Source organism: Carassius carassius, chromosome 32, assembly GCF_963082965.1.
Source record: "Carassius carassius chromosome 32, fCarCar2.1, whole genome shotgun sequence".
Taxonomy (NCBI): domain Eukaryota; kingdom Metazoa; phylum Chordata; class Actinopteri; order Cypriniformes; family Cyprinidae; genus Carassius; species Carassius carassius.
Window position 1 is genome coordinate 15802282 of NC_081786.1, and position 21694 is coordinate 15823975.

General features: G+C 40.8%; 1 protein-coding gene and 1 long non-coding RNA gene across 2 annotated transcripts in view; one reads left to right on the forward strand and one right to left on the reverse strand.

Annotated features, from left to right (window-relative positions):
• LOC132112827 (uncharacterized) overlaps positions 1–21694 on the reverse strand; it is a 95815-nt gene that overhangs the window by 5833 nt on the left and 68288 nt on the right. The gene's annotated exons all lie outside the window — the stretch shown is intronic.
• spata17 (spermatogenesis associated 17) overlaps positions 1–21694 on the forward strand; it is a 40649-nt gene that overhangs the window by 3706 nt on the left and 15249 nt on the right. The window contains exons 5-8 of the mRNA XM_059520502.1: positions 1636–1739; positions 5577–5700; positions 7985–8158; positions 17825–17973. Of these exons, the coding sequence (XP_059376485.1) occupies positions 1636–1739; positions 5577–5700; positions 7985–8158; positions 17825–17973 (551 nt within the window). The remainder of the gene's footprint in view (positions 1–1635; positions 1740–5576; positions 5701–7984; positions 8159–17824; positions 17974–21694) is intronic.

Genomic DNA, 21694 nt, shown 5'->3' on the forward strand with positions numbered 1-21694 from the left:
CGCATGTTAACAGAAGTCAAATCCAAATATGAATGAATTTGCTATCATATTTTCTAATCTGTTATAAGGCCTACAGTTGTAAAAAGGTAGCTACATCATATCAGCATGCTCTGTTTCACAGTGTATAAATCAAACGTGTTTATATTTGAGTGATATATTGGCACTTTTATAGAGCTATTGGTATGCATAGAAACTTTAGCTTTACAATTGTTTTTCCCTGAGGTGAAACTTTTAAAGAATTTTATAAGTCTTACAAAATTTCATAGCTTATTGAAGAATGTTGCATTGCTATGGAGGTTTGCATATTTCTAGTGTGATCATTGAAAATCACAAGAAATGTGAACTGAGGGAGTGATTTATACGCAAATCTTTTGTGGTAAATCTAGGGCCCACCCTGTATTCTTTGCTCCCACTTCTGTTATGTGAGTCTAATTTGAAACATGAAGCTTGACCTCTTCTCAGGGGTCAGAGAATATAAGACTAAAGGTCCTGTCACCACTTAGACACAAACAGAAGCTGTTCAACAGGACAGACAGCTTTTATAGACCTTGTAAAAGATAGAGTGCTATGTCCGGGAAGCACCGGTAATGTAAAAATCTGCTGAAGGAAAAAAAGAAAGGGTGACTGTGAAAACATTCACTGAAGGATCTGTTTCAAGCACAGACTTGACAATTGTTCTTTTTGAGTTTGGAAAGCTTCATGGGAAAGTATGTATGAGTTTTGCTAATGAATGTCAGTTTATACAACTGTGGTCATATATTTTACATACGCCTTGCAGAATTTGCAATTATGATCTTATAAATCATGCAATTATGATCCTGCTTATTTTGTTAAAATTACCATGTATTGCAGATTAGATAGATGGGTGGATGGATGGATGGATAGATAGATGTATTGTATTGAATTGATTGCTCTTAATCAAAAAAGTCTGTAGTTTGCATCTAATCAGTTGTAAAACAAGGTCATTGCTCCTCCAAACCCTTTTTTCATTAAAGCTGAAAACAACAGACATTGAAGCTTCAGCATTGCACTTCTTTTTAGCCATTTCCTTTACTCTATAAAGTGTTTATCATGCTTTTTACTGAAAGCCAATGTGTTAGCCTTTTAATAGAAATCAGTGTTTACAAGCAAGGCCCGATTTGTATTAGATCTAATTGAGCAATATGCATCATTGATTTTACTAGTCTAAGAGGTCATAAACAACTCTTAAACCAAGCCTGCAATTAATTTATTTAAAATTATCTATTGACTTCTGATCAATGGCAATTCTTGTTTTGTTTAGTTTTTGCCTTATTTTTTTTTTTTCACCTGCTATTGTTTTAAGTACCTAATCAGCCTGAAGGACATCTGTCCTTTTTGTTTTGGGTCCTCAGTGGTGCTGTCATGGTGGCACTAACTATCACTCTCATTCTTCATGGAGTGACAATGACTGCAAGCTCTAAAGTGACAGTGGCTTCTTTAATTTGCTCTGACTTTGATTTGTCTTTTGCGAATTTGACTTCTAAATACTTTTTACAGTCCCAAATAAAGCTCAATTTTATACTCTTTATCTGCACAGTGAAATAATAAAGGAATCAATAAATAATAATAATCAGGCATATGCAATCATAATCAAAAATGAAATTTCTTTTGCAGATACAGCAGAGATGGCGAGGCTATTATGTGAGGAAGTATGTACACAATTATTATGCACGCAAGAGATATTTGGAAGGATTGACAAGGAAGAATGAACACATCAGGTGAAAAAAAATCATTTTTATGCATACTGTATACAGCTCCAAATAAAGTAATATTTGTACATAACATTACATTAGACTAATGTGCACAGATGACCATTGTTTGAAATTCTTGCAAAGACAAAGGAATGTCATGCTTTTAATGGCATGTTTGAGACATATACATTAGCAGCATGTCATGCATAAATTGCCTCTGGTTACTTGAAAATGAATAACGTTATGAAATTCAAAATTAGCCTCTGATTTGCGTGTGCCCCCACATTTATAAATATATATATATATATATATATATATATATAAGTTCCTGCTTCAGGGGCTGAAGTAAGATGCCATCTTTTACTTTTGATAAAAATGAAGTCAATTTTTTAATGCGACCAATATATTTTGTGGGAAAATATCTTAAGGGTCTAGCTAAAATTAAATGTAAATCTGTTAAGTGCTCCTTGGATCACTGACTCCCAACACCCCACCCCTCCCTCCATCTCCCTGCTCTAGCCTCTCTTTAAGTGGGAATGTTCTCTTTTAATGGGGTTTTTCACCTATGAATCACATTAACACATTGCATTTCTCTATAAAAACGTTCGGCCATCATGTACAGCAAGGTGTTTTACACTGTATATTGTAAACTTTTTCTTTTCTTTTCTATTTCCTGTTTAGGGAGAGGCCAAAATTTTGCACACAAGATAGTTGTAAACCTGTATTTTTCAGTAAGCCATACAGATGCTGAGGTCACACAAAATAGAGCGCTATAATTATGTCTATTAGCATTGTCAATTTAATTCACGTTTTTTTTTATTTAAAATCATTGCAAAAAAAGTGTGATTAAATCAATTGATCAGCTTTTAATGTCATTAATTTTATTATTTTTTGTTGACTGACAACCCTGATATCTATATATTGTGAAACACTGATTTATACTGTATATATTAAAAACATGACAGTGGTGCAAGTAAAATTGACATTTTAATTATTTAGTTACTAGCTCATTTAATCATGTCAGAATTGGTCATTGTCTGATCAATCTGCCTGGTCAGTATTAAACAGTTATTTTTGAGAATAGAAACTCTTGTCCCAGTGATATCTGTCCAACTGTGTTTTACAAACAACGTCCCATTTATTAATTTTTTCACCCGTCCTTCTCTCTCTGTCTGCTAGTGCATTAATTAATTGTTTATGTAACGCTTGTGAGGTCATGATGAATCAGTCAAAGATGCGAAGTGAAAGATCACTGTGCTGATTCTGACAATCTGTTCCACGTTGGGCTCAGGATCACCCACTGACTGATTAGTCATCCCTCAAAGGTCTTGATGCCAGGATTTTAATCCATACAGCTCTGGCGCCTGAATAAATTATTTAAAATTTTCCTAATGGTATCCATTTAGCACAAGCAGACCAGCCCGGCATGCCAATGAAAGGAGGCCAGTGACTGCCCGTGTCAGGGTGGCCCCTCTCTCTCATTCTCTCTCCCTGCCAGCAGTGAAGGATCCTCCCTCCTTGTTCAAAACGATCTGTGTCGTTTCATTAGCTCTAGGCTGACGACAAGGCCCGCTATGTTCCAGTGTCCATCTTCATTCAGTTGTCCTTCTCTGCATACCTTAATGAAGTCAAGACCCGGGTTCAGCGCTGCAATTCCACAGCAAGAGTTTGTGCAATGTAACAATTTATCACTTGTCAAGAAGACACTTAAAGTTCCAGCACTTAATAAGGGCTTCCTCTGGGCTTGAGTAATTAGAACTGAGCGGCTTGCATATTTACTAAATGTGGAGTGTCATTGCCACCATGGCCTATTGCCTGCATGAATTATTTCTCTATCTGTAATAAACAGCTGGGTAATTATTACTGCCATAATCAGATAAATTTCTCTCTGTAATGTTTGAGCATGGCAAATCTTTAACTTTTTGGAAGCACAGAGGGAATTTATGGACTCCCATTGCTCAGGCTACTTTTTCTGCTCTCGTGTCCCTTTCAAGGACATCTGTGAAACTCACTCCTTAACTGCAGGCCTTATTAATTTTTTTTTCTCTTTATAAACATTTCATAGTATTTAGGGCAGGTCTTTTATCAAAGCAAGACTCCAAAATACACAGGTCGCGGTATGCATATGCTTAATCACACAAATTACTGCATTCATTACAGAGAAGTGTACTAAATCTCATTTTATGGGCAAATTGATCTTAATGTTTACCACCTTTAAAGCATTTAAATTCTGCTAATTAATCATATTTTGTTTATTTCAAAATAACCCTTAAAAACAGCTTTTGGTGGTCTTTACAATTCTTTTATTATTATTATTAAATTACATCAAACAGAAATGTGGGAATATATAGATAAGACTGTAATTCCTTTATGACAAATGTCAAAAAGCACTCCTGTAATTATACTGCAACACTGCCTAATTGATTGATGATTTTCCTTCAGTGTGCCATTATTTGTGTTATTTTAATTTCCCTGTGATACTATTAGTACTATTAGAAGTTTTTCTTAAATTTTTTATTTATTATTTATATATTTATTTATATTTATATTTACTTTTTGTAATTATTTTCTGTGTTTTTGTCATTTTAGGTTTGGCCTGTTTTTCCAAATATTTCTATATGTTTTGTAATAGTATTTATTTTTACTTTACTGTTTTTAGTTAATTAAGTTGCCTTGGCAACTAGCTGCAATTAAATAGTTGAGTATAAAAACATTATTTCAGTTAACAGTTATTTTATTTACAGTAACAAAAATGCTTTTTGTGGTTTTAGTTTTAATTAATTATAATCCTGTGTTGTTCATATATCAAACAAAGTATCTAAAAATATATATATATATATGAACACACACACAATGCTGTTGCTGTCATAGTTATATAGATAATTAATATATTGTTGATATTAAATATCTTTTTACATATTATTACTTTTATTAATTAATATGTGGATATGTGGCATATTGCAAAAGCTAACTAACAAGCTAGACTGAAGTCTTCTGTAAAAGGCTTGTATTTTTGTCTGAAAACCACATGCCTAGCTATTGATAGGTAAGGATGATTAGCACCTGGTGGATTCCACAGTAAGTGGATGCAATTCGGTGGGCGCAGGGTGTTTATAGCTGTGTGTTGTTTAAGGACACACAAAGGTCATCTGTGTTAGCTGCTCCCATGTCTCCCTACCGGCCCATCAACACTAATGAGGTTTATGTGTTACCCCAGCCTTCTCTTAGACACAGATCGAGATCCCCTTCCACTGTTACAAATCTATTTGGCTTTTGTCCACTACAGTGCAATTAATAATAAGCAGGAGATATAGGTTAGCAAAGGTCACACAAACCGAGGCTGGTCAGACAGCGATGCAAACATTGCAACCTCAGACCACAACAGAAAACACACTCACTACAGTCTAGTGCATACTTGATTTATTTAGCGATTTACTTTTATGGAGAGAGAAAAATGCATCATAGGAAAAGTGAGGTCAGTGCACAGAGCAAAATAACTATGTAACAGAAAGTATTTTGTGCAGTTTGTGTTCATTATTATTTTATTGTATTTTATGCTTACTCTAGCACAGGCATAAATGTAGTGGTAGAAAATATGAATTGATGTTCGATTATGTTTATATGTATTATCATATAAATAACAAAAATACACATTTTTTGTAAACGTGTGACATGTATCAGAATGAAATAATCACAAGAATTCAGACTGTCGTACTATTATTACAGTATATCAGCCATGCTGTTCTCTTGAACAGCCCACAAGAGTATTGAATATCGTCCAATGTCTTGGGACTGAGACAAGAGCTTACCGAAGAGTAAGTTGAAAAAACTGTAGGTTTATGTGTACTGTTCTCTGCTTCCCAGGAGAGACCTGGAGGAATTTGCAGAGCTCCAGAGGAGAGAGAGAGAACGGATCACTCTGGAAAAAGAGGAAAAAGAGAAAAGCATCCAGGCTCAGAGACTCCACTTCCTCCTGAGCACTAAACAGGTCAGTGGCGAATCAATGAGACACACATTATGTGTGTATATCCTGCATACATTTATTTGAGGTCACCGATTGAAAAGAAACTGTGTAGGTATGGAGTATGAAGACCTGTGTTTATTATTATTCTTTTTAGAAATCCCTCTAGCTATAATGTGTCTTGATAATTATGATGAAGTGCTCTGGCCGTTGTTGATTCAGCAGCAGTGAGTGGGGAGCAGATATTTCATTTTGTGGCCTCTCCTTCATGCTTTTATTGTCATCACAACCTCTTGTGGCCACACCGCTCATGCCCATGTTTCTGCTCTGGTCACTGGACACTTAGTGCTGCGAACAGGGCAAGAGGACATTACTGCCAGCTGCCTGCAGTCTGAGGAGAGAAACCAAGAAATAATACACATCAGCTAAAGGCTAATGGACAACAGATGCAAGGGACCACATGCTAGTTAAAAGATGCTTTAGAGGGAGATAAGGAGAAAAAGAAGGGTGTGTGTGATGGGGATGCTGGGATTTACTAGTTTACTAGGCACCAGATTTTTTTTTTTTAATGGTTACCGTGCATTTTGTTTTTGTTTTGTTTTTTATTTATTATTTAGAATGCATATATATATATATATATATATATATATGTATGTATATGTGTATATATGTTTTTATAATCTTTTTTTTTATAAAAAGATTACATGTAATTTTATACATTTAATATTTTTATTTAAAAAAATATATATTCCTAAAACATTTAGAAAAATCTGATTACTGGAAGTATTTCTATGCTGACAAAAGTATTTTGTAAATATAATTCATATAACACCAGGTTATTCAACAAGGGAAAAGGACCGTGGACCACAAGAAAAACATTTATAATGGAAAAAAAATATTTCTATCTATTTGAAATAAACTAATGATCAGATACACATTTTATAATTGAATATGTGTTAAAACAATGCTTTAAATGATTATGATTAGTAAGAAATGGTAACTGAGATATTATTTAAATTTTGATGGTTAGTAACATTTTTTAAAGTCTCTCATAACTGTTTTCTGTTTTACATATATTTTATTTATATAAAATTACATTTTAAAAGTAATTTATTCCTGTCATAGCAAAGCTGAATTTTCAGCAGCCATAACTCCAGTCTTCTATGTCATGTGATCCTTAAAACATCCTTTTAATATGCTGTTGCTTAAAAACCATTTATTAATATAATCAATTTTAAATGCAGTTGTTCTGCTTAATATATTTCTGGAAACCGTGATCTGGAACCCATTTTTAAGGGTTCTTTAATAAAAAGAACGTTCAAAGGAACAGAATTTGTCTTAAATGTCACGTTTAATCAATCCAAAACAGGACAGTCATTTAAACCACAAAGCTCAAACTCAGACTTAAGTGCTTGTCAGTGCAGGAAAGGTTTAACTCTCTTCCGAGTTTTCTCGTTCTCTCTTTCCCCCTCCCTGCTTTACTCTTTCTCACTCTCTCTGTCTCTACGCTGGGCAACTTGTGTTCCCACAGTCTGACCTTGTCTCCGTAAAATGGATGGGTCTCCCATGGTTCATCGTTAACCAGAGAAAATTCCGCTGGACAAAAGTGGCTGCGCTGACATAGATGTAGTTCCTCGGTACGAGGGTCAACATCATTGCTCTTTTCCTGTAAGTCCGAGGCAAGTTGGGAGTTTGTGGTGTACCCCCCACCACGTGACACCCAAAGCTACACTATCCAAACGGGTGCAGGAGCCTTACTGAAGAATATTACCTGTAACAGTTATTAGCATATATAGCAATAAAGCTTAAAAAACTCCCGTTGCTAATTAAGCACATATGAGGAATCGTCTGATTAGAGACGAATTATTCTAGCTGTTATTCCTCAGGCCAAACCAAGAACCACCGAAGTGCTACGGTAAGATCAGACAGCTCATAGTTAGCTAGCAGACATGTACGCCAGCAGACATGACACATGCCAGAGTGATGGATGTGTGTCCATTCAGGGGAGGTGACAAGTATAATTGTTTTGCTGTGGTCGACCGAATAAAGTGGGCTCCTTTTGCCGAAAGCTAAATGTGTTTTGCTGTAGGCTTTGCATGGATACCTATGATGAGAGGTACAATGGAAGCTGTTACCAGTCCATTGCTAGCAAATGAGTTATTAAAGAGGGCATGAGGATGTGTTTGGAGGTTTGCTCTGCAACGTTTAAGGGCAGTCATTTAGAGAAACAGACTTTCTCTTCATTATGCCAACGGAAGCATAACATTGTTTTGTTCACCTTGCTTGATTGTTGTGTTTGTGCTTATCTTAGTGTCCAGGTGTTTTCAATTCACCGTTCAGAGCAGAACCTGATGAGATGGAGCTGAGACTGAGAAAAGTGAAGCCGCTTCTAGTGCGATCGGCTCCTAAAGAGAGGAAGACCCCTGATCTCTCTTACCTGATGCCAAAACGGGAGCGACTACCACCCATTCACAAAAAACCACAGGTGAGACATTGCCCTTAAAGGAATAGTTAATGGAAAAAAATAAAAATAATAATAATTCAATTGTCTTCATTTCCTGTTCCTTATCTTGTTTCAAAAATGTATATTGCTCTTTCTTTAGTGGAATACAAGACTACTTTTAAGCTTCAAAAGAGATGAAAAATAATCAAAAAAGCAATCAGTATGGCTTGTGTGCTTATTCCAAGGCTTCTAAAGTCAACATAATTATTGTTATTTACTGAAAATCTTGACCTCTGTACAAGCTGTCCTTGTTTTTTTAATGAGTAGCGATGTCTTATTCATAAGCAAATGTTTTTAATGATTCAGATCTCTTCGATGTATCAGTTGATCCAGTTTACAAAACTGTTCTGAAGGATTTGTTCATGAATCATAACTAACTGATTCTCAAGCTCAATTCTCATGACTTCATAAAACTTGGAATACACAGTACCACTTGTATGATACTTTCATATGATACTTATTATCATAAGGACATTCTACTAAAACATTCTTAGTCATATGAATTTAGATCAACATGGGTCAGTAAATACTGACAATTTTTATTTTGGGTGAAATATCATTACATTTACATTTAATCATTTAGCAGACGCTTTTATCCAAAGCGACTTACAAATGAGAACAATAGAAGCAGTCAGGTCAACAAGAGAACAACAACAGTATACAAGTGCCATGACAAGTCTCAATTAGTCTAGTATAGAAGGCATAGCCAGGTTTTTTTTTTTGTTTTTTTAATAAATGAAAAGGAAAAGTGCTAGTGTTAGTTGGTTAAGTGCAGGTGAAAAAGATGAGTCTTTAGATGTTTCTTGAAAATGAGTAAAGACTCAGCTGTACGAATTGAGATTGGGAGGTCATTCCACCAGCTGGGCACAGTCCAGGAAGAGGTCCGTGAGAGTGATTTTGAACTTCTTTGGGATGGCACCACAAGGCGTCGTTCACTTGCAGAGCGCAAACTTCTGGAGGGCACATAAGATTTAACCAGTGAGTTTAGGTAAGTTGGTGCCGTGCCAGTGGTCGTCTTGTAGGCAAGCATCAGTACCTTGAATTTGATGCGAGCAGCTACTGGTAGCCAGTGTAACCTGATGAGGAGAGGAGTAACGTGAGCTTTTTTTGGCTCATTGAAGACAACCCTCGCTGCTGCATTCTGGATCAATTGCAGAGGCTTGACAGTACATGCAGGAAGGCCTGCCAGGAGAGCATTACAATAGTCCAGTCTGGAGAGAACAAGAGGACAAGAAGTTGGGTTGCTTGCTCTGACAGGAAGGGTCTAATCTTCCTAATGTTGTATAAGGCAAACCTGCAGGACCGGGTCGTTGTAGCAATGTGGTCTGTGAAGCTTAACTGATGATCCATCACAACTCCTAGGTTTCTGGCTGTCCTCGAAGGAGTAATGGTTGATGAGCCCAGCTGTATAGAGAAGTTGTGATGAAGCAATGGGTTAGCTGGAATCACCAGGAGTTCGGTCTTCGTAAGGTTAAGCTGAAGGTGATGGTCATTCATCCAGCTAGAAATGTCACTCAGACAGGCTGAAATGCGAGCAGCTACCGTCGGGTCGTCTGGCTGGAATGAGAAGTAGAGTTGGGTGTCATCAGCGTAGCAGTGATAAGAAAAGCCATGCTTCTGAATGACAGATCCTAATGATATCATGTAGATGGAGAAGAGAAGTGGTCCAAGTACTGAGCCTTGAGGAACCCCAGTAGCGAGGTGGTGTGACTTTGAAACATCACCCCTCCAAGACACACTGAAGGATCTGTCAGAGAGGTAGGACGTAACCCACAGGAGTGCAGTTCCAGAGATGCCCATCTTTCTGAGGGTGGACAGGAGAATCTGGTGGTTAACAGTGTCAGAAGCAGCAGACAGGTCCAGTAAGATGAGTACTGAGGATTTTGAAGCTGCTCTTGCTAGTCGCAGGGCTTCAGTAACCGAGAGCAGAGCAGTCTCAGTTGAGTGGCCACTTTTGAAGCCAGATTGGTTGCTGTCCAGGAGGTTGTTCTGTACAAGGAACATAGAAAGCTGGTTGAACATAGCTCGCTCAAGTGCCTTTGCAATGAATGGAAGAAGGGATACCGGTCTGTAGTTTTCAAGAAGCGCTGGATTTAGAGATGGTTTCTTGAGCAGTGGGCTTACCCAAGCCTGCTTGAATGCTGAGGGAAATGTTACAGAGTGAAGAGAGGAGTTGATAATGTGAGTAAGCGAAGGTATGGCTGAAGAAGAGATCGCTTGAAGGAGGTGAGTGGGGATCGGATCAAGTGGACAAGTAGTAGGATGATTTGATAGGAGAAGTTTGGAGACGTCCATCTATGAGAGTGGGGAGAAGGAGGAGAAAGAGTGTGTGTCGGTCATTGTGAAGTTGTCCTCAGTCTGCGGTGTGGAGAATTGGTCACTGATGGATCTTGTCTTATTTATGAAGAAAACTGCAAAGTCGTCCGCTGTAAGAGTCGATGGAGGAGGTGGTGGCGGCGGATTAAGAAGAGAAGAGGAAGTCTTGAAGAGTGTCCGAGCGTCACAACAGTTGTTAATTTTGTTGTGGTAGTAGGATGTTTTAGCCGTGAAGACATTTGCAGAGAAGGAAGAGAGGAGAGACTGATACACACTGAGGTCGGTTTCTTGATTTCTGCCATTTTCTCTCTGCAGCCCTGAGTTTAGAGCGATGTTCACGGAGAACCTCGGACAGCCAGGGGGCAGATGGGGCGGTGCGTGCTGGTCTAGACAACAGTGGGCAAAAGTTGTCCAAGCAAGATGTTAAAGTGGAGCAAAGAGTGTCCGTAGCGCTGTTCGTGTCCAGAGCAGAAAACGTCTCAGGTTACGAATGTAACCATGGTTCCCTGAGAGGGAACGAGACACTGCGTCCTGTGTCTCGTTCCCTCTCAGGGAACCATGGTTACATTCGTAACCTGAGACGTTCCCTTTCAAGGGAACTTCGAACTGCGTCCTCTGAGGGGACACAATGGGGAACAGTATACCCACGCCGCCATGCTGAGGGGAGTGCAGACCAGAATCATGGCAAACACTAAGTACCAACTCTACCGCTTTTCTCTTCACCGGGAGTCGCCCCTGGGACGGTCTGACGGCTGCCTTATGACATTATCCCTTACGGCCAAAGGCCTAAGCTACATACCCAACTTATCCTGTAGGGCCCTGGCCCGGGGTAGAGCTAAAGGCTTGGAATCACAGAGATTCCTTTAAAGGGATACGGCTAAAAGCCTGGCACTTTCCTCTACCAAGTCTTTGCCTGTCACACAGGGGCTACTGCTAGCTTTCGCAAAACCTGCCGAAAGGGCTGTCCCCACAGCCCTCTAGTAGCGGCGCCCTGTTCTAGATAGGTATCTGAGGATACCTAGGTGGAGTGGTGCCCAAGATGAACGGGGCTTAAACCAACTCAAAAAAGGGCACGAAGCAGCAGCGCGAAGCCCTTACCATCTAGGGATTTTAGAAAGAACGCAGAGACTAGCGTGCGAACTTACCACAATGTGGATTTCAGAAAGTGCGCAAAGACTCCCGTGCACACTTACCATAACATGGATTTACAAATACTGTTCTAAGAAGGGGCTCTCGTGGAACTCTGTCAGAGCAGCTCGCAGAAGAGTGGCCCCGGAGCAGAGCAATTGGAGGCCTCAGCCCCTGCCTCAGCAGGATGCCTGCTCTCACAGAGCGTCTCAAACAGTATGTGGTACTGGAGCGCTCTGAAGAACCGGGAATCAGTCTCCCAAGAGAGGAAGACTCCGAGCTCCGAGCAGCATGCTCATGGGTGACCCTTTCAGAAAAGGGGAGCGCTGCTGAACTACCCGAGAATTGCCCACACAGCCCCCCCCAAGTTGAGGGGGCTTGGGGTGTACAATAAGTACACACCGGTTGGATGAAGCCCAAGGAACACCGGGTCGAATCATCCCAAGAAAGGGAACGAAGCGGAGCGCGTAACCCTTACCATACAGGATTTTAGAAAGTGCGCAGAGTCTTGCGTGCACACTTACCACTTTACGTGGATTTCAGAAAGTGCGCAAAGACTTGCGTGCACACTTACAACTTTACGTGGATTTCAGACAGTGCGCAAAGCGTTAACGTGCACACTGACCACCATGTGGATTTGAGAAAGTACACAGGCAAGCGTGTGTACTGAAAGGTTACCTGACAACCACAGTATGTGGGAGCTCACATTCAGAAAGGCCTGTGAAGCCTGCTACCTGATAACCACAATATGTGGGAGTTCACCTACAGAGAGGCCTACTATCTGTTACCAGATAACCACCTCAGTGGAAACTGAAAGCAATATGGAACTCGACTCCAGGGAGGCCTGGTGAGGCCTACTACCTGACAACCACAAATCGCGGGAGCTCGTTTTTTTTTTTTTTTGGAAGCGCACAGTATGTGGGAGCTAAATCTCCAGGGAGGCCTGGTGAGGCCTACTACCTGGCAACCACAGTATGTGGGAGCTCTTCTTCAGAGAGACCTGATGAAGCCTACTATCTGAAAACCACAATGTGCTATTTAGTGGAACGCACAATATGTGGGAGCTAAATCTCCAGGGAGGTCTGGTGAGGCCTACTACCTGGCAACCACAGTATGTGGGAGCTCGTCTTCAGAGAGACCTGATGAAGCCTACCATCTGAAAACCACAATGTGCTATTCCGTAGAAACGCATAGTATGTGGGAGCTAAATCTCCAGGGAGGCCTGGTGAGGCCTACTACCTGGCAACCACAGTATGTGGGCGCTAGTCTTCAGAGAGACCTGGTGAAGCCTACTATCTGAAAAAGCCACAATATGCTATTCCGTGGAAACGCATAGCCTGTGGGAGCTAAATCTCCAGGGAGGCCTGGTGAGGCCTACTACCTGGCAACCACAGTATGTGGGAGCTCGTCTTCAGAGAGACCTGGTGAAGCCTACTATCTGAAAAAGCCACAACATGCTATTCCGTGGAAACGCATAGTATGTGGGAGCTAAATCTCCAGGGAGGCCTGGTGAGGCCTACTACCTGGCGACCACCGAACGTGGGAGCTCACCTTCAGAGAGACCTAGTGAAGCCTACTATCTGAAAACCACAATATGCTATATAGAGGAGACGCACAGTATGTGGGAGCTAAATCTCCAGGGAGGCCTGGTGAGGCCTACTACCTGGCAACCACAGTAAGTGGGAGCTCGTCTTCAGAGAGACCTGATGAAGCCTACTATCCGAAAAAAAACCACAATATGCTACCCCGTGGAAACGCATAGTATGTGGGAGCTAAATCTCCAGGGAGGCCTGGTGAGGCCTACTACCTGGCGACCACAGAACGTGGGAGCTCACCTTCAGAGAGACCTGGTGAAGCCTACTATCTGAAAGGACCACAATATGCTATTTAGTGGAGACGCACAGTATGTGGGATGGGAGTCCACCCAGCCCCTCATGTTGAGGGAAGCGATGCTTGAGGTGCATAACAAATACACACTGGTTGGATGAAGCCCAAGGAACACCGGGGGCGAATCATCCCAAGAAAGGGAACGAAGCGGAGCGCGTAACCCTTACCATACAGGATTTTAGAAAGTGCGCAGAGTCTTGCGTGCACACTTACCACTTTACGTGGATTTCAGACAGTGCGCAAAGCGTTAACGTGCACACTGACCACTATGTGGCTTTGAAAAAGTACACAGGCAAGCGTGTGTACAGAGAGGTTCCCAAGCATCGCAGAGGCCCTGGATCGCACGGGAGCGGTGAGCTCCAACCCTCTTTTCTAGGCGAGGGGAGCATCACCTGAGGCAGTAAATACAGAGCTTCTTGCCGTAACCACCACCTCCCCGGATGCGCCAGGCGGCCCCTCAGGGTGACCTGGCCGGACATCTATGGAATTCCCTGCAGTGCTGTGCCAATTCTTTGGCCACCTAGCTACTGTAAAGGAAACTCACAGAGATTGTTAGTAGACATATAACCACCAGCAACATAATGTCCATAAACAGGTAGAGCAAGGGTTACGTACTCACCCACCCTCCTGTACTGGAGTCCCGCTGCGGAGCGCCCCCTTCTGGTCCGGACCGTCAGTAAGGCGGTTGCTATGAACATAGAACCAACCAAAACATCATAGGTCCAGAAGGAGACTGTTATGTGAGAGACCGTCCACCTAACCTCGATCAGGTGGAAAGCTGGTGGCTACAGGGGAATTAGGCAGGGGAGGACAAAAAACAGAGGTTAAAAACATCCGGAGCTACTAGGTCATCCTACCGCTCTGACCCGGGCGAGGACGCTGCCTCGTCCGAATCACGTCCCTCAGACCCTGCTTACCGCTCCGTGACCCGCGGTTCCTCTTGCCCCTGCCCTTAGGCGGGGGAGGAGCGCGAGCCGCAACACTAGCCTTCTGCGCCCCTCTACGACCCTCAGATCGAGATGGGCCAGGACCCCTGAGTTGCTCGGGCTCGGACCTGGACCTTCGTGGAATGAAGGATTTAAAGGCCGCTGAGCGCGCCCTTGCCTCCCTGAACTTCCCGACCACCATCTCGACGGAGGTCAGCCTGGTAGGCCTGGAGCACCGCCATCGTGTGCAGTGAAGCCACAGCCTGACCAGCTGCCGCGTATGACCTGCCATTTAAGCGGGATGTATCTTGGAGGGGCTTAGATGGCAAAGCGGGAGATTTAAGAGAGGACGTTTGCCCCACAGAGAGATAGCAAGCCAGCGTCTCTTCTACAGGGGGCATCCTCTCATAGCCGTTCTCATGCAAGCCCTCGATATTAGCATAGCTCGTATGCTGAAACCGGTGGATGCGAGAGGAAAACGGCCTCTTCCATTCCTTTTCGACTTCTGCATGTAAGTCAGGCAAGAATGGAAGGCTCACCTGGGCTGGAGGGCTATGGTCAGACAAGTACCGCTCAGCGAGGCGACCTCGTGGCGCCACCTTGCTGGCACGCTTCCATGGCAAATCTAATTTTGCCGTGGCGCGATCCATAACCTCTAACAGCTCCTCATACGCAGGACAGGAGGATCGAGAAGGCTCAGCCTCAGCTTCTTCACCACTCTCAGACATCTCCTGCTCTTCCTGGGTAGAACCCAGCAGAGCACTAACTTCAGTGTCAGAATGGGTTAATGATACCACATCTGCCTCCCGAAGTTCACTCTCGTTCGCCGCCGGAGAGTGTGAAAAGGAAGGTCCCTCTCTACACTCCTCAGCGAGATCCATTTGTGATCCCCACGAGCTCATTCTCCTCCGTGCCTCGGCAACGGCGGGACCTGAGCCGCGGGATCCAGATGGCTGTCCCTCTTTCCTCGAAAAGAGAGACAAACGAGAGTGGAGCTTTCTCAGAGAGAAACGCTCGCAGTGCACGCAGACCGCCCCCTCAAGGACATCGCGCGCGTGCTCTTCGCCCAAACAAGAGACGCAAAGAGTGTGTGTGTCATCGGGTGTCAGATAACGCTGACACGGATGCACACACTGTCTAAACGCCTTGCTAGTGGAAGCCATGATGAAAACAGTAATAGATCGCTCTTACCGTCTTGGTCGTTTCTCAGATGCACGCTTCAAACAAAACAGTCAACTGAAGACGAAGAAGATATTGACGGGTCCTACGGGCGTGTATTTATAGTCGCGCTGGTAGTGACGTCAGAGGCTGTCGCCGGCCAACACGTTGGCGTTTTTCAAAGTATGCTTCAGACACGGGTCACGACGAGGTGTTCCCCATAGTGTCCCCTCAGAGGACGCAGTTCGAAGTTCCCTTGAAAGGGAACTATATATATATATATATATATAACAATATATATCGCCTATATTGTTCTGAAAATTCTGGCAAAAAGCTGACGTTGAAGTTGTAATAGGAACATTTATTTGTCTTTTAGCTAACTTACACTAAAATCTTCATTTATATTCATAACAAATGTCTCACCACCCCTTACTGGGATATTTTATCAACTCAAAGCATTTGTTGACGTCCCTCTAGACTCTACCACTGAAATGGCCTCAAAAAGATGAAAGAGCGTGGTGACAATTAACAAAAGAGATCTTGAGATAACTATGATTAAAGCCAGGATTTATTGCCACCCTGAGATCATTTTGAAAAAACTTGCCGTAAAAAATGGAATAATATCATTTAACGTGCTTCCCTTCTCGCCTGGATACCACCAAAGCATTTAGACAGCCAGATAGCCGGTGATAAGCACGCCTGTCAACCCAAGCCCCTTCATTCCATGGATCCCATTAAGGGACTCTCAGCAAGGGAATACCGCAACATGTAAAGGTGCCCCGATAAAGAATATCTTTAAGTACTTCTAAATCTAGCATGTCATCTTGTCCAGCTGTGAGGGAGATTTGATGATATGTATTTGCCATTTGTGTTATTTACGGTCCATGACTTTTATGGTAACTGGTTCTTATTATTGGTTTCTATTAATGTAAAACATAAGTGAGCAGAAATGAAGCGTGAGTCATTTCTTTTTATTAGAGCCCAAGTTCTTCTCCCTGGGCTGGCTTTTCACTCCAGCTGGGCCCAGTTATTGGGAATTCATAAAAAAAAAATGCCACATCTTTCACACAATGTGCAATAGATGAAGATGCATTATTTATCTACATTTTGCCCTTACAAAGACCCCAGAATAAGCACCCACCCTCTTTCTCTCGCTCTCTCTCCCAATTATTTGTGGTCTGAGGTGGAGCATCTCTCCCTGTGTGATAAGCATCTGCGAGTGATAGATTGATTATGTGTATTGTTAGGGGAAGTAAGGGGATTGGTCAGTGCCAGGTGCTGATCTGGTCTTGATAGTATCAAGGGCAGAGAATGTTGCGCCAGCATGAATTAAAAGCAACAATGTCTGAAGGTCACATTTAAACTAAGAGTAACCAAGACAATAAGTTATGCATGTGGAGCCATGACACAAGTGTGTTTGTGCCAGTTCAGAAGGAAAACTTTCTGTTTGGGCAACTAAACACATCTGAAAGCTTAAATACCCAACATGTTGACACATATGTTTAGAATAACTGAGGCTTGTGGTACAGAACCATGGTATCTGTCTAAAAGAAATGAGATAACATGGTAATGTCGTTCATTCTGGACAAGTACCATGATATTGTTTGATTACCATATTCCTATGCAAAGGTATTTCCATTTAAATCCGAGGTATAATGTAAAGGTGTTACTTTTTATCTATAGTGGTTTGGTGATGTGGTTAAGAGGTCAAGTCAGACTTTATAGACCATATGCAAGCCTTAACTTCAGAAATGCAATGTAAGGTTAAGCGATTGAGAACACATACTGTAGATCAATCAGTTATTAAAAATCTGTTAGTAATGAGGATTAATATAAGCATTATATATGCCAATGTAAACCAAATTTTTTTGCAAATGAGTTTAATGATTGATTCAATCAAGTGTTTGACATTAATAAACAGCAAACAAAAAAGAATTAAATTACATAGGGGGAAATTTAAATATTTCCTCAAAATAAAAAGACTATTATTGACACGACTATTCTATATTGGCATGTAGATTTGATTACTTGAAGTCTCTACCACCTCTGCCTCTTCAGGGCCTTCGCTATATGGTCGGGGTATCATTATCAGCACTGGTCAGGTGTGTTAATGGCTTAGATGAAAAGACTGGGGCTTTCGAAGGTCCAGCTGGTCGTCCACAGGAGCCTCATCAATAACGAGGCGGGCGGGTCTGGGCAATAAAACATTTACCTTATCCCCCGTACCTGTCAGGGCCCCTTTCGCCCACCTCTGGAGGTGCAGCAGCAGCGGCATCGGCCCCTGGAGCCAAGCCTGCGCATGGCCACATCCATCACTGCCCTGGAGGAGGCCAGAGAGGAGCTCAAACGGCAGGAGTGGAGGACTTGTGTCATCGACCAGGCGTAAGTTACACACACACAAGCACTCGCATGTACACATCCCTGCACTAGAGATTGTGTGAAATGCATGTATGTATTGATTTGGAGCTGAATACAATCAATGAAACATATTCTGTAGCAGTACCTACTTAATAATGAAGTGTAAAATCACTGTACAGGATCTCTATATGATCCAGAAAGTATTTGGACACTTATGGTGTGGCATTCATACATATTTAAAGGGAAAAATGTAAATTCAGTCATCATTTAAACACAACCTCATGTCATTTATATCCTGGATGTATTTCTTTTTTCTTCTGCGGAACACAAAAGATAAGTGAAAGGTTAGATATATATATATATATTTTTTTTTTTTTTTTTTTTTTTTTTTTTTTTTTACAATGAAAGTCAGTGATGCCTAAACAACACCAACTTTCATTATATGAATACAAACTGTTGAAACATTCCTCAAAACATCATGTTTTGTGTTCCGCAGAAAAAAAGAAAGTCATACATGTTTGGAACAACATGAAGGTGAGTAAATAATGACAGAATTTTAATTGTTTCATTAGTTATGCCTTAAAGGCAAATTTAAAAATGTGTGAATGGTACTGAATGAGTGTCCAAGTACTTTCTGGAGCCACTGTACATCTTATCTTATCTGTACAGTACATTTACACTGCATTATCAAGAAGGCTTACTGTTCATTTACATTTTTTGGTGAAATTAACTGTCCAAATACATTTTGAGGCCACTTTAGATGTTAATATGAATGTAGAATAATATTTTTTTAATTGTGTAAATTGTTGAGTGCTTGGTCTCTATATATGACATTGTCTAGATGCACATTAATCACACAACAAGAGAAGCCCCACACTTTATTTTCTCAAAGTTCGAAACAGATGGTAAAATCTCAAGTGGGGTTAGTTGCTAAATAAGTTAACAGACAACAGCAACTCTGGCCAAAAATACAGCTTTTTTGACTATCAATAGCCCTACACTGTCTTTCATTTCATCATTGCAGAGACATTATTAGCTGTCTTCTCTGAATATATAATTATTGCAGTGGATTATCATAAGAGCATTTTTCACAACGTTAGTTGAACAGTGGCATCTCTGGTTTTAAAACCCTTCCGTTTTATTTTAATTACTAGCTCAATGTGCAGTGTTTTTTAATCATGTTTAATTTTTTTTTCTACTTGCTCCAACTTTAAACAGTAAATTAGCTAACCCCATTAACACAGAATACCCCAAACAGGCTGTAATAGGAGAGGTGGTTACTGTGCAAATCGTATTATACATGTGGTGTCTGCAGGGCATGGCGAAGCATGATTAGAGTCTTTTTGATCCAGGATCCCACTATCATTTCCTGCTAATTTCCTCGGGAATGTTTCAAAGACCTACCGAAATGTTGCTATTCTCTATTTTTTTTTTTTTTTTTCACCACCAGCTTAATTTCAGTCCTAGTGATGTCTCCTCAGCCTCCGATGCAGATAATGCTGAGATGGATTACCATTATTTAGAAAAACAAACAGCTCCATAGTGAACTAAACTAGTTGGCTTATAGTTTGACAAGGAATAATTATTTGGATTATGAAGTGTATTTTAATAAAAAAAATATTTTCTATACTTTTTTTAAACATTGAGAATATTTTGCCAGGTACACTAGTAATGTTTCATGTGTAGGGATGGGACGGTATGAAAATTTAATATCACGATTATAGGGACTAAAATTATCACGATTATCAATATTATCACGGTTTTGTTGAAACGAGATGAAAGTGTTCAAAAATAGTTGATGCTCACACTGAAAACATTTCAGCAAGTTTTATATTTAATAATCAACAAACAACTAATAAAACAAGCAACTCTATGCACTTAATTTAAAGAAAGATTAAATTCTGTGGCATTTCCTTCCTTACAATGAAAAGTGTAGAAGCATAGAAAAGCATAGAAAAGTCACTGACTTTCGCCATTCCTTCTCGAAAAAAAAAAAAAAACATTGTGCGCTGCGCTTGCGTCAGACTGTTGCTGGCTGGACATGATTTAATAGTGAGTTATTAAAACCGCAATAATCAAACACGGTTTTAATGATAATTCATTTTTAAACGATATTACTAACCTTCAGCACATTTTATCACGGTTATCAATAAAACCGGTTATCGTCCCATCCCTATTCATGTGGTAAATCCACTAAATAAACTTATTTTTATTAAAGTCAGAAAAAATGTGTTAATATTAGTGAATTGACCAGGCTAAATTAGGTTGCACAAACAATTAAAATGAATGATTTATTTAAAATAAATAAGTAAAAAAGAAAAGTTTAATAATATCTAAGGAATGATTTATATATATATATAAGTTTTTCTCTTAATTATAATTTCTTATTATTAATTAATTAATTAGTCTTTAATGCTGTTCTTTTTAAAAACCAATGTCACCCAACAAGCTAGCTTACATATTTTTCTTTTTCTCTCCCTCTTCCTCTTCTCTATTCATTCTCTCTACTTCCTCAAACACTCCCCTTTTTCCTGTTTTGTTGGCCTCCTAGGGTGTTGTCACTGGGCATTGGTCTGCACTGCCAAAAGATCCCCTGCGAAAAGTCAAACTTTCCTTAATGGCTTTCAATGAATAAAAACTACCCTATTAAAATGCAATTCAGTGGCAATGAAAGCAGTAAGTGAAACAGCCGGCAAGCAGCAGAAGCGTTGTGTATTCTGGGACATTGGGGCCACATTAATTTTTGCTCTGTGATGTCCGTCCCATGTGCACATTAGCATGGGTTGCACTGTAATCTGTCTTGTAGGGAGGCTTGTGTCTCTAGTGGATAAGGATGTCTATGGGAGATTGGGCCATTATTTAAAGGGCCAGCACGGTGTTTGATGTCACCCCCTTTTTTGCCTTGCACCATCAAAGCTTTACCAAGCATTATTGTTTATGTTGTACATACGTGACAGGAGAAGCCCTCTGATAAATAATGATCTTGTTCAGGATGGAAATGACTAAAGAGACTGTCGAACAAACTCCAGTTCTGCCAGAAAGTTTCACTTCAGTTGGCCCAGCCAGTGTTATTATCTTTTCCTAAACAGATGTTTCAGAAAGTATCAATGCAGAAATATGAGACAAAATCTTTGATCTAACGATCCCATCTGTTTTTTGTTTTGTTTACTCTGAATATGTGCCAGTTTTGCACCGTATTTGTGCAACTCTTGCTTTTCCAGGCGGAGCGGTTATGGTTACATTTTTTGATTTCATTAAAGAGGACAGGGCTTCACCTATACTTCTGGTTTCATCATCAAAAAAGGGAACGGACACAACAAGCATTAGGAATAAAAAATCTTTTTTTTCAGATTGTGTTCACAGAAATGCCAAGGTTGTTGGTTGTTTGTTTGTTTTGTGACAAGCCAAGCCAATGCCCAGCGGACATTTACCCAGCCTCGCGCAGACACCTCTTGTACCGCACTGGATAAATCTTCCTCCAGGCAAAGTGTCTTGGGTACAATTTACAAAATCAACCTCGCTGTAATTAACATCTGGCATTTTTCCTAAGTAACCGCTATTTGCACTGAATGTGTGCCCAGCAAACACGCAGCATGTGCAGAAACAACCTCAAGACATCACAACGATTAAGAAGCGATTTGGGTTTGGAAATGATCTGGACTAGAATGAAAAGTGCCTGTGAGGGAAGGATGAGGCGACGTGGTGATGCATAAGTAGCATGTGCTGTGTTGTGAAAAAAGCTGAA